At 35.7% G+C, this 12,804-nt stretch overlaps 1 protein-coding gene across 1 annotated transcript; it reads right to left on the reverse strand.

Annotated features, from left to right (window-relative positions):
• Window positions 1-9,741: 9,741 nt before the first annotated feature.
• LOC133180515 (uncharacterized) lies at window positions 9,742-11,629 on the reverse strand. Its single transcript, XM_061315017.1, has 2 exons — window positions 10,166-11,629; window positions 9,742-9,842 (listed from the first exon to the last, which is right to left on the reverse strand). The coding sequence occupies exon 1, from the start codon at window positions 11,538-11,540 to the stop codon at window positions 10,344-10,346; it is 1,197 nt and encodes a 398-aa protein (XP_061171001.1). The 5' UTR covers window positions 11,541-11,629; the 3' UTR covers window positions 9,742-9,842; window positions 10,166-10,343.
• Window positions 11,630-12,804: the final 1,175 nt, after the last annotated feature.

The following is a 12,804-nucleotide window of genomic DNA, read 5'->3' on the forward strand; positions in this document are numbered from 1 at the left end:
TTTGGTTAACACACTTCAAGGTCTCACGATGGGCAAAATCATCCAAAGCTGAGAAACGATGCAATAGTGAATCTTTCTTTAAAAGGTAGTTGCTCAGATCAACTATTGGTGATTGTTCACGAGATTGAACTGGGCTTGCTGTTGGAAAATGAAATCCTGATTGAGGTGAAGTGATGCTTACAGGTCTCGAATGATGTGAGGCGTCCTCATGTTGAACTTGGTTAGGTATCTCTGAGTGGTTGTAGACCTGCGAGTTCACTTAAACTTCAGTTCCTTCTCTGGCCGTCTGTTCCACTCTTTCTTCTTCAATGTCAAATCGAACACTTCCGTGTGATCCACGATCATAATTTCCATGGCACTCACTTCTGTGTTTGCCACAGCTGCTGCTTTTTCCTTAGAAAGCATATATCAATATCAGTAGCTGCCTTTTGTTTTTCCAGCCTGCTCTTCCAAATATTTCAGTCTTGTTTGCTGGGTCTCCGCTTTCACCCGTTTTTTGAGTATCTTTGACACTGTCCTTGAAACTTGTGATGAAGCCTTGGATTTAACTTCAAACTTCTCTGAAAGTCGTTCAGCTGCGTTCAGTAATCTATCATGTAGAACATACCGAAATGTGAACACTATATCTTATCTGAATGTGTGCTATACTGGGACTCGTGCTGCTCCAGTTTCTGTAGAGTTGATCTGTGCGTCTTCTTGCTAAAAAGTTTGCCAAGTCTTGACTTTCTTTAAGGAACTGTTTGAATCTGGCATTTACATGGTCTTAAGTACTTCCTGTCCATATTATCACTATCAAAATTTGCTGTGATGTCCTCTGTTTCCCTCCATGAACTAGTGCACTTTTCTTGCAGATTCGGAAACTTATCGTCAAAGAATGATTGGCCCTTCTCCGTCAAAGCCCGAACTCTGAGTAGTTTATCCTCACTGTCTTTGACCTATCGCCATAATCTCAGAGGTTCATGGTCATATTCTCTTACTATTCTGCATCTGTGCAGATAGTTTACCAACAAAAACAATCAAGGTGGATCACTCTTTATGGTAAGTGTATGGTTAGAGACTGAAAAAAATAAAACGACAAATCTAAAAAAAATTCCTACAATTCAGTTATCCAAAATTAACCTCATTTTACATTGTAAGTAAAACAACAATTTACAGACAAACAGGACAGACTTGTAATGAATACCATGTATTTGCCAGAATTTAGTGAACATTTTTTCTAATTTAAATGAAATCATAGATTGACCTATCATAGAAATACTAAATGCACTCCGAGTTACATACAGATGGGACATCACATGAACCGAGGATCAATACAGCATTTACATTCATAATAGAACCTTACATAACCAATAACTCTTGTAATACACATAAAGATATATCTACCTATCTGATCAGAAGTAAATTGAAAAAATATAATGTAACACAATACATATATACATGTATAAAAATGTATCCAAGAGCAAAATTTAAGACATGTGCCAAATTCCAAGTCTGTCCTCCGCATATCTTTTTTTTCTTTTGCGTTTGCTTTATAAATAGCTTTGTACTAACGATGTAAAGGCTGTATTGATATAATAACGTAAACTACCCTATACTATACTGTATATAAGTATATATTCTAATAACTCCCTCCAAAAATCATCCAGGGGGCTTCACCTTTCTTCTTCCAACCATTTTTGCAATATTCACAGTGGCCGATTCGCAGTTTATACGTGCTTTAAGTTGACAGGTTAACGCTTTTCGATCGAGTCAAGAGCTACGATTGGTCAATATATTCGCACTGACAAGTCCATGGTCTTAATCTATCTTGATTTGAATCTGGGAACCTTGATACGAATTGAAACAAACCAAATTGTCTATTGCAATTTTGGCCATGGACAAAATGAAACTGCATGAACAAGAATAACCATTTTATATTCATAATATGTACTTGTAAACAAATAATTGTGAAAATGATTTTATATTTTGTGTTTAGTGTGTAAATTCCATTAACATGCTTAATTTGTAAGATTGTGAATCTTTCCGTCAATAAATGAAGGATGTACTATTTTTACCCAATGCTCGCTATTTGCTTACATCTGCTATGCTGCAAATCATGACCGCTGGAAGCAGTGTTAAGTTATATTTACAGTACTTTCTTTCATTGTAAGGTATTTATTGTAGAGAGGCGTGGCAGACGAGTCGAGGAGCGACGAGACCGTCACGCCTCTCTGTACAATAAACCCCTTGCAGACGGGAGAATGTGTCTGTTAATGTCTTGTGTCATGGCGCGGTACTTTTTCTTTTGATGTTAAACATATTTTAAATAAGATAGAAGAGTTGGCTGAATTCCAACGTACTATAATTTCTAGGGGCGGAGCTTAGCCGTACAATAACTTCCAATGTACTGTATAATAACTTCCAAAATAACTCGATCCTTTTTGAATATTTTTTCTTCATTTTCTGTAATTATATACAACCTATGCAGAGGAAACACGAGAAACCGCAAAATTCAACCCCCTCCCTTCAATCTGAAAATGCATACGTGAGAACCATTTTCAAGAGGAATACATGGAAACTCAGTTAACTGCTGTAAACAAAAATTTTTAAAAATACATAGAATTTCATGTATTCAAATTAAAACAGATAATTGAAATATGACAATATTGAAAACACGCGCTGTTCGATGATTCCCTTAATAGCATCTGTTTTCTGGGTTCCTGGAGTTACATGCAAACGGATACATGTTCGTATTTGCATGTATTTGGACTCTTTCACACTACATTCCATACTTTTGACACTTTGGCTACAGAACTTGACTCAGATTTCCTCAGGACATGCAAGCGTATTCCTAGTAACAGTAATGTAGCGGATCAAAGTTTCCAGTATTGTGCCTGTGTATCTTATGGTTTTTGAAATACTCGCACTGCTTAAATTAATCCACCAAATTTAATTGCACACTCGTTTAACATTGCTTGATTTTTCAATGTAATCATCTCCTTCGTACTTTTGCTTTATTTGAACACCATGTACACCACAGGCGCTTGACGTTTTAACCTTTCTTTTAATAAATAAAAAATCCCCCATACTATAATAATAACAAGGTTCGTCTCGGTCGCCATCTTGAATTTTTCAGTTTAGCTATTTCGCCTCAATTTTTAGTCTACAATGTGTTTAAAATTAACGGATATAACTGTTTCCCTCAAGTACTTACTTTAACTATGCCTCCACTTTCGGGCAATTCAACTCAAATCACATTAATCCTCTATAATTCTTAAAATATCGCTTCAAACTCAGTCTTCTGCTACCGATTCCGTAAAACTTAGAAAAGGGAGGATGTAAGTTGATGTTAGAACGTCACAATCCGGGAAAGCCCTTTCTGATTGTTGGATATCTTGAGAGTTATATTAAGGTCAAGAGCTAGTAAATAACTTTAGACTAACTGTTTGGTGCTAGATTCATTATGACGTCATAATCAATTTCAACTTTCTTTTTCCCGTACTTTACGGCTTTAATATAATTATGTAGAAAATAAATATTTTAATGAAATTCAATTTGAAATCATGTGAAAAGTAATCCCGATAACTATATTCAATTTAATATTATTTTAAGGAAGAGGACAAGAGCATAAAAATTACCGTTTTCCGAGAGACTGTAGGCAGTCTGGATACATTTCCTTTGTCTGATATAGAAAAAAACTTCCATATTGATGGCTGCTTTTCTTAATTTTTCATTGAAAATGACAGTTTAAAATATGATTTTTTATGATCTTGTTTATCTACAAATTATGTCCCGAAACACCTTATTTGACCAAGCTAAAGTTATAAAGCATCATTAAAGGAATTTATTTCTCAAATTTGAGAAATCTGTAGGCACCTTTCATTTACTAGATCTTGACCTTAAAATAGCAGTAAAAAGAGCTGTTCGATCCTTGAAAAAAAAGGAGCTTGAGCAGTTCTAGACTACTTGTACGTATTATATAAATAACTTAGTAATATACGTTGATACATCTATAGTCCTCAACTGTTTGCAAATAAATATATATTCAGCCTAAAACTGTGTACTTTTTCAACTGCTATTTAAGGAACACTGAAATATTTAGGCTGAATTGTATACATTGTATTTTACATACAGAGGCGTGTTACTTACCTGAAAGTAAAGAGGGGGGGGGGGGTTAAATCCAAATAAAAATTCAATGATATTGTCAAAACATAAAAGCGTTTACAATTTATTTCTAAAATAAAGGGGGGGGGGGGGTCTGGCAAATTTTGAAAATAAATTTAATTGTCCTTCACTGACATGGAAATAAAGCTGTTAAAAAAATTGCCAGCCCGGCCCCCCTCCGGAATCAATTGGTCCTCCCTTAACAATAAATGAATGGCAATATAATTTGTGAGGCCACCCGTAGGTTCTATAGGCGAAACCTTGATTGGGGGGGGGGGGGGAAGCTCCTGGCTTGTACAAATATTTCAATCACATTCTTGCAGAAAATAACATGATATTTAGCTTTTCTTATGAAAGACAAGACAGTAATATTGTTTTTAACACGAAGTTTAACTTTCTCGAAAATTTATTGTAAATGTACTCTAAGAGGCATGTAGAATCTTTTACCGCTACATTTGTATCGTCTGCTCTCTGTTATAATATGATTGCGCCCATGACAAAAGGGCCTTATGGCAATTTTGCTAAAACAGAGAAATAACGTCATAAAGATGTGACGTTGCAGACGGTGAGCGTCGACGCAGATTTTTTTTTATCCACGTGTTTTACGTTTTGACACGTCTAGCTTTTGTAATTGTTCTCAACAGTGAAATAATTATTTATTTTCATTGATATCTTTAATTTACGTCTGAATCTTTTAGTCCACTGATATTAATTAAAATATTCAGAATTTATTGAAGACTCGTTTCTTTGAGCACTATCGCTATACGCCGGCGTCTCTGATATAGGCCTTTATTCATTTCCTATACACTGTACATATATAGACGCTTAAGACAGGGACAAGGTGATTTTCTGAATAATTGAATATGGATGAACGAATGCGATTTTGATATATAGACAAATCAGAAGTTACATATTAGACACGGGTATCTTTTCAAAATATTGCAGAGGAAATCGTTTTTCTGTTCGTGAGATCCGCTCCACCATTCTCAACACCTACATCACATCGATCATCCGTGCATCTTGCCTTTTTGTTGTAAAATGCATTAATGCCAAAAATGTGAAACTTAACACATTTCTTCCAACAGAAAAGCAAAGTATTCTTGTAAGTTATCACAAATCTACATGAATCTAGCAGAAATACTAACGAATGACAGATGCGATATTATTTTTAGAACTATAAATAAAAACAGGAGAGGTAACTCTGACAATAGAGGTACTAGAGAAGGCATTCATTTAATTTTTTTTTTATATAAATTTGCTCCCCGTAGTATAAATAAAATATTTTCAAAAAATTCTTTTTATCAGCAGCTCAAAACACATTTTAATTGTATTTTATCTATAATTTCTTTTAAAAGTATTTTTTTAACGCTTTGGGAACTAGATCCTGTAAGAGTGAAAGAGGAAAAAAATTATAGAAGAAGAAAGATGCAACATTGAACCAACCTTTCCATTTTATCTAAAAAGAAATTTGTTACATGTGTATCCATTTATTTTGACATGAAATTATTTAAATACTAGTAAGTTGAATTTTAATTTTGATCATAAATTTAAGTAAAATAAAATGAAACTTTTAAAAAAATTGTTTCGCCTTATTTTTGTTGTTGCCACTTCCGATTAATATACATTGTAAGAACTTGAAAACAAACAAAAAATACCAAATGAAATAAAAAAATTGTTCTAACTTAAAAAGAAAGAACAAGTTTATGTTAACCTGATATGTAAGAGAGAGAGAGAGAGATGTTACATTTAATCTAGTTTATTAATATATAGAAATGTGAAACTTTAATGAAAAGGCAAATTTTCAAAACAAAACAGTACCGTATCATGAAAATAAATCTCTTATGTTTGGTTTTTAAAACGTATATTTATTTTCAGGTACTCGAAATAATAACTTTTTGGTACTCGCGTTGTGCTTTTTTTTTAAAAAAAAAAAGAAGTTCAAAGGTTTTAGCTTCATCTGAAGATTTTAGTCACTAAAGTCAAATACATGTGATCCTTGCCATTCATAATACCACAGCATGTATGTCATTATAGTTTCTATTATCAATCTAAGACTCGTTTTATTATATTAAAATTATATCTCAGTTATCGGTTTGGTATAATATTGCTTACTTGTAACTTTCCGTTGAATTATGTAAACGAACTGATTTTCTTGTTCGGATTTATTGGTAAAATAATTCCTATAAAGTTCAAGTTTTATTTATGCATGCAATGTACAAATCAAATTATGCTGAAAATACAAATTGCACAAAAGATGAATATGCTTACAAGTTGTTATACACACACACACAATCCAACCACTGGTCATCATGGATCTGTCCCCTTCGTTAATGCATGTATGAATTAAAACCAATACACTTGTTTATAATTTGTCAACCTACTTTAAAATAAAAAAGTAATTATTTAAAAATTTTCGTTGCTGTGACTGAAAAAATATGTATCGTTTCAATTAAAAAAAAAGAGAAGACTTTCGTTACCACATGCAGACAGAAGTCTTTCTGAATTTTTGTTTGAAAAAGTTTTATTCAATATTGTTTAACATGCAGTGTATCAACTTAATGTCCTTAAATTGATGTACAGTGTATACGGTATTAATTACATTTCACAAATGTTCTGTCTTTATATTTAAGAAAAAAAACAACGAATTAACGAATTTTCACTACCCAGTAGCATATAGTTTATTGTTGTTCCCGAGGACTTTTTTGAAATATTTTTTAACTTTCACATTTGGAAAGATTTATCGTTTATACTGGATTCAAACAAGAAAACTGACATCTTGACCTATCGAGAGCCATGCTTAATATAAAATGATTTTCAAATGAATTCTACAGGTTTCTCAAACGATTCTTACAGGAAATAAATATTTTGGTTTTGAGAAAGTAAACTGATATTGAACAGAAGTCGCTTGCTTGTAGGGTTTTTCTGACATTCCAGCATAGTGAAATGCAAAACAAAAGCAAAAACAAACACTAATTGCTAGCGCTCTCGAGCGCTAGCAACTACGCTAGTCTATTTTCCTGGAATACGCATGCTCGACTTCACGGCAGGGCATTTTGGGAACACAACTGTAGATAAACTGTACCATGTAAATTTCGTTTAATTATCTGAAAATACATATGATCTGAGGTTTTATAATGCCAAGACTGAAGAGATCGATTATTTCTAAAAGAATACTAAAACCTTAACCAAGTTTTTCTTAACTTCTTTCTGGCAAGCTCGGCAAACAATCTCGGATATATATGTTGCCAACCTGATTAAAATCTTGGCCTTGTGCAGCGATATATGTGAGCGGATCAGAGGATATGATTTTAATCAGATTGTATATGTTACCGGAAAGACCCGAGAAGATGCGATTGCTACAAAACAGTACTACACTGGATAATTTTAAACTAGGTGGCCATACCTAGGTTCTACTGATCTCTTTTATTTCACCTCAAAATTGAAATAACAGTAAGCTACAGAATGCTTAAAGCACAGTTAATGACTTATGCCATCGCCAATGTGAAGCCCACTTTCACCATTCATTCTGAATTGAGACCCCCCCCTTTCCCCCTACCTTACACCACCCCAGTGCACCACTGCGACTAATAGATTAATAATTAATCGATTCAGCAACTTAACAAAGGTTTCAGATATCTACTTCTGTGTTTTATGATGGCTAACGCGATAGCTCACCCATCTTTTTTAAAAGATAAGCTTGTAATTCTATATACCATTGATGGACAATACTTATTACAACTATTATTAAATTATTATTATATTATAAAGATATTAAAAGAGACAATGAGTCAAAATATGATTCTGGAAATACTCAATAAGATACATTCACTACCGTAAAGTAACATTACAAGGCAAAGTCAAAATCATTTTCACTGAAAACTTTTGACGTTGGTGCAAAAGTAACATGACGTCATTATTTACCTGTTAAAGTATCATTGATATAAATGAAGAAAAAACCTACTTAGAGTTGACGTAGGACCATAACAATTCAGATTTGGCAATTTCTAACCTTGCTCTATTAAAATCCATGAAAAAATCAAAATGTGTAAAAATTGCCATAAGGGCCCTTTTCCCATGGGCGCAATCATATGTATAATGTTCAGCAACAAGTATTTGAAATGTTAGTGGCAAAAATAAGTTTAAAATCATATACTACAGTGGCGAACCCAGGAATCTTGAAAGGGGGGGGGGGGGGGCGACCAGTTTGGGGTTTGGGGCCCACAGCCACACACACAAAAAATTGTTTTATTAAATCTTATTTACATTTTGGACACAAAAGGGGGGGGGGGCGGGCCCCTGCCCCCTTCTAAATCCACCAGTGTACTATTTGATCAAGCAATTTGACGATAATTAAACTTATTTTCTCAAAGGTCTTATAGAATTATTAATGCGTTATAGAACACTTACTATGTGGGATTTTTTATTTATGAAAAGAAAGGTTAAAACGTCAAGCGCCTGTGATGTTCACTTACGATGGACCAAGACCTGTGACGTAATGTCGCGTGCAGATTGGTGCTGAAGGAGTAACTATGCAATGACCATGACACAAATACAAGTTATAGAAAAAGGAAAAACCACAACGGTGATATTAGAGTTGGTGTCTTTCTACAAATATTAGCAGGTCACAATATAAGTTCATAAACGAGATAAAAATAATCTTGTTCTATAGAAATATATAGAAAATATATAGATGTGGTAGGTTAAGAAGGATGTGATTCAGTTGAGATGTTCGTCAATGCTGCGACATCTCATCATTTTAACGATAGAAAGTTGTCATATTTTATATTTGAAGTAAAGCTAAACTGAACATTTTGTTTAAAATGTAATCAGCTGATTGAATTGCTGGGAAAAGAACACCTGTTTGAATTTTAAATTGGTCTGTTTGGATACAGGAAACAAAACAATTTTCACGCCATATAAATTATCGCGACTGAAAAATCCTAAAGAGATAAATCGGGAAATTAATTTTTCTATTATAATATCACAATATTATTTGTTTTCATCCAGATTTAATGATAATTGCCAAATTTAGGATATATCTCTTGTGATCATACCTGTGCTTTACATACTGAACAATTGTGTTCTTTATCAGTTTAATTCAACTTTATCAATTTAATTCAAGTAATTTCATCTCTTTTTAGTATGTACAGCACAGGTTCTTGAGTGTGATCAAGTACAAATAAGCATCTTGTGAAGAAAAGTATGATCTATTGTCAATATTGCAGATATGGTAGGCATGCTCTCGGTGTAGAGATATGTTCTCACTGTTATAAATTGCTCTAAGCATTCCATGTCTTCCTCAGCCAAAGCTAGGTCTTCATCTATAAATGAACATCAGTGTTGATACTTCTTTCATTCGAAGAGCTGTTGATACAGCGCATAGCATTTCAGGAAAACGACAAAACATATCATACGGAGAGTTCACAGTAATTTGTGTACAGGCAGTGTAGAACTCCCATCTTTGATCTGAACAAAAAAAGTGTTCTGTACTGGAGAAGAGCATTGCTAATTAGATACTTGTTAGACCTAGGAGATAATGAGAATGTGAATGTTGAATGGTCAGACTTTGATAAGAAACCCTCGCCATTATCTCTGTGCAGTCTCAGTCCCAGACTGGTGCAACTGCGGATTAATGACCTCGAAACCATGTGTAGTGTTGAAGACTTTATTCTGATAATGGCTTCACAAGAGGTAAATGACTGAAAATAAAATTGAAATAGACAATAAATTTCTAGCTTTTTCTACAAATAATATTCACTCATAATTTCACAAAAATGACCTCATCAATTTTGAATACACTATGAAATACAGGCCTAAATTACTTAGAAGAATTTTGACAATAGATGCAAACACTGTATAAACACAAAGACTTGGCTTAAGATCAATGGTAAACAAGAACAAATAATCAGCCCGAATTTCCTCTATCAAAAATGACAACAGATTTAAACACATGGAAAATATCATTGCAAAATATGAGAAAAGTTGTTTAACACATTAGACATATGCACATATTAACACTCACATCGCTGTGGCACCTCACAGGTATCAAAACATCAAAAAACAACAAGGGTTAACACAACCCACATTTGCACCAGCTCCGGCCATGCTGAATCCCAGACGTATATAACAAGACCGGTCTTGGCGGAAACAAGATATCCGGAAAGCGTGACAGCACACTCCCCGCCTGACTAGACTAGTCACTACTCATTAGTCGGAGCGTAGAGAAGGACCACTTCTGTGACTGGTCGAAAATACTCCACTGGGCGTCCTTGCCGGATGACTCTAACTTTCACCTTTCGAACGTTTCCATCTTCGCTTTTGATTGCTTCTTCCACCAACCCTAATGGCCACTCACATCTGTTCATATCTTTGTCTCTTAGCATGACAACATCTCCTTCTCGTAGATTCTCCTTCTCATTCTTCCACTTTCTTCTGGATTGCAGATTCTGTAAGTACTCATCTTTCCATCCTTTCCAAAATCTGTCCGCTAAGACCTGCACATGTTTCCAATTGGATTTGAACATGTCTCGAATGTTCAGGTCCAGGTCTCGAAGAGGTGGTACTTCATCTCCCTCTTTCTGTGTGAGCAATACATTCGGCGAGAGAATCATTGCATTCTCTGGGTCTGACGATACAGGTGCTATTGGGCGAGAATTGATGATCATGGAAACTTCTGCCATAAAGGTGACCAGAACTTCGTGGGTTAGCTCCTTTGCAGAATTCTCCAGTAGTAAGGCATCTATGATCTTTCTGGCCACACCTATCATGCGTTCCCAAACGCCTCCGAAATGTGACGAATGAGGTGGATTAAAAATCCATGTGCTTCCTTCGCTCAGGAGGAACTTCTGAACGGCTGGATCCTCAACGTTTACAGCATCTGTGTTTGAAGATGTAGATCCAACAAAATTGGTTCCTCTGTCTGACCTATACTCCAGTACTTTGCCTCTAATGGAAACAAATCTGCGCAATGCATTTATGAAGGCGGACGTTGACATCTGTTCCACAACTTCGATGTGCACTGCCCGGACTGTGAGACATGTGAACATGATTGCCCATCTTTTACTATTTGCACTTCCACCACGTGTTCTTCTACTGACAACATTCCAATGTCCGAACGTGTCAACTCCAACGTAGGTAAATGGTGGAACTGGTTGTAGGCGACAAGAAGGAAGATTGGCCATGATTTGTGTCTGTAACTGTCCTCTGAGTTTCCTGCAGGTAACACACTGGTGTAAAATGGAAGATACCAATCTTCTAGCACCTATGATCCAAAACCCCGCAGTGCGCAATGCTCCTGCTGTAATGTGCCGCCCCTGATGATGTACCTTTTCATGGTAATGCCTAACCAGCAATACTGCAACATGTGAGCTCTTAGAAACAATGACTGGATGTTCCATGTTTCTTCCAAGGTTAGCGTTCTTTAGCCGTCCGCCTACTCTAAGTACTCCTTCTTCATCAATATATGGGTAGAGTGAAGACAATGGACTGTCATTATGTACTGCTTTACCACTAGTCAGACTCTGGATCTCTTTTCCGAAGACAGCCTTCTGGACAATCTTTAGGATCAGCAGTTCCGTGGCACTAAACTCCTTCGCAGTTGTATGACTTATATGAAATGTTTTCTCAAGTGCCGCTTTTCTAAGCCTGCACATACCAAGAACAAGCCTTTCCCATGAGGAAAATTTACAGAACCTTTTCTCCCAAGAGGATGGGCTATAGGAAGAATTTTCTGTTTCTTCTACTTTCATTGCTGCAATCAAAGGTCTGACTTCCACATCATCATCAGGTTTGACCATTTGAAAGCTTCCATCTATGTCCTGCTTGGAAAAGGAAACTTGAAAGGGAGGTTTCCACCATTGACAGTCTTTTATATTCTTGGCCAGAACTCCTCTAGTCCCTACATCTGCTTGGTTTTGCTCTGAGGGAATATAATTCCATTGCTCTGCTCTAGAAACACGCAGTATCCTGTCTACTCTGTTACTCACATATGTATAAAACCTTCTTGTTCTGTTGTACAAATATCCCAAGACAACCTTGCTGTCAGAGTAGAAGTATGTAGCGTCAACTGGGACATCTAATTGTCTGGTTACAGCAGTAGCAATTTCGGATGCTAATACAGCAGAGCAAAGCTCCAGTCTAGGTATCGTATGTCCGTGTTTGGGTGAAAGTTTGGATTTTCCAAATACAAAGCCCAACTCATGTTCATCATCTGTCCTAAATACTTTTAGATACGCTACTGCTGCCACAGCTTGTTCTGAGGCATCTGAGTACACATGGAGCTCTGTCCTGGTGGCCTCACTGGTAGGAATGGAAGTAAACATTCTAGGAATCTGGAGGAAGGATAAATCACCTGCACTATTCTTCCATTCTGTCCATCGTCTCTCTAATTCCCATGGTAAAGGATCATCCCAATCACAAGACAGGTCCATCAGCTCCCTGAAAATCATGCGGCCCAAAAGAATAAATGGAGCCACAAAGCCAAGAGGGTCAAATACACTGTGGAGTGTAGACAAGACACCTCTCTTAGTACAGGGTTTCTCTTCAAACTTCACTTGGAATGTAAAGTAATCATTTTGCAAGCTCCAATGTAGACCCAAGCTTCTTTGTAATGGAACATCATCCATAACACTTAAGTCCATATTCTCTAGATCTGATGATCTC

This window comes from Saccostrea echinata, unplaced genomic scaffold, assembly GCF_033153115.1.
Source record: "Saccostrea echinata isolate AGI-Se365-2 ecotype Australia unplaced genomic scaffold, CSIRO_AGI_Sech_v1 ptg000006l, whole genome shotgun sequence".
Taxonomy (NCBI): Eukaryota; Metazoa; Mollusca; class Bivalvia; order Ostreida; family Ostreidae; genus Saccostrea; species Saccostrea echinata.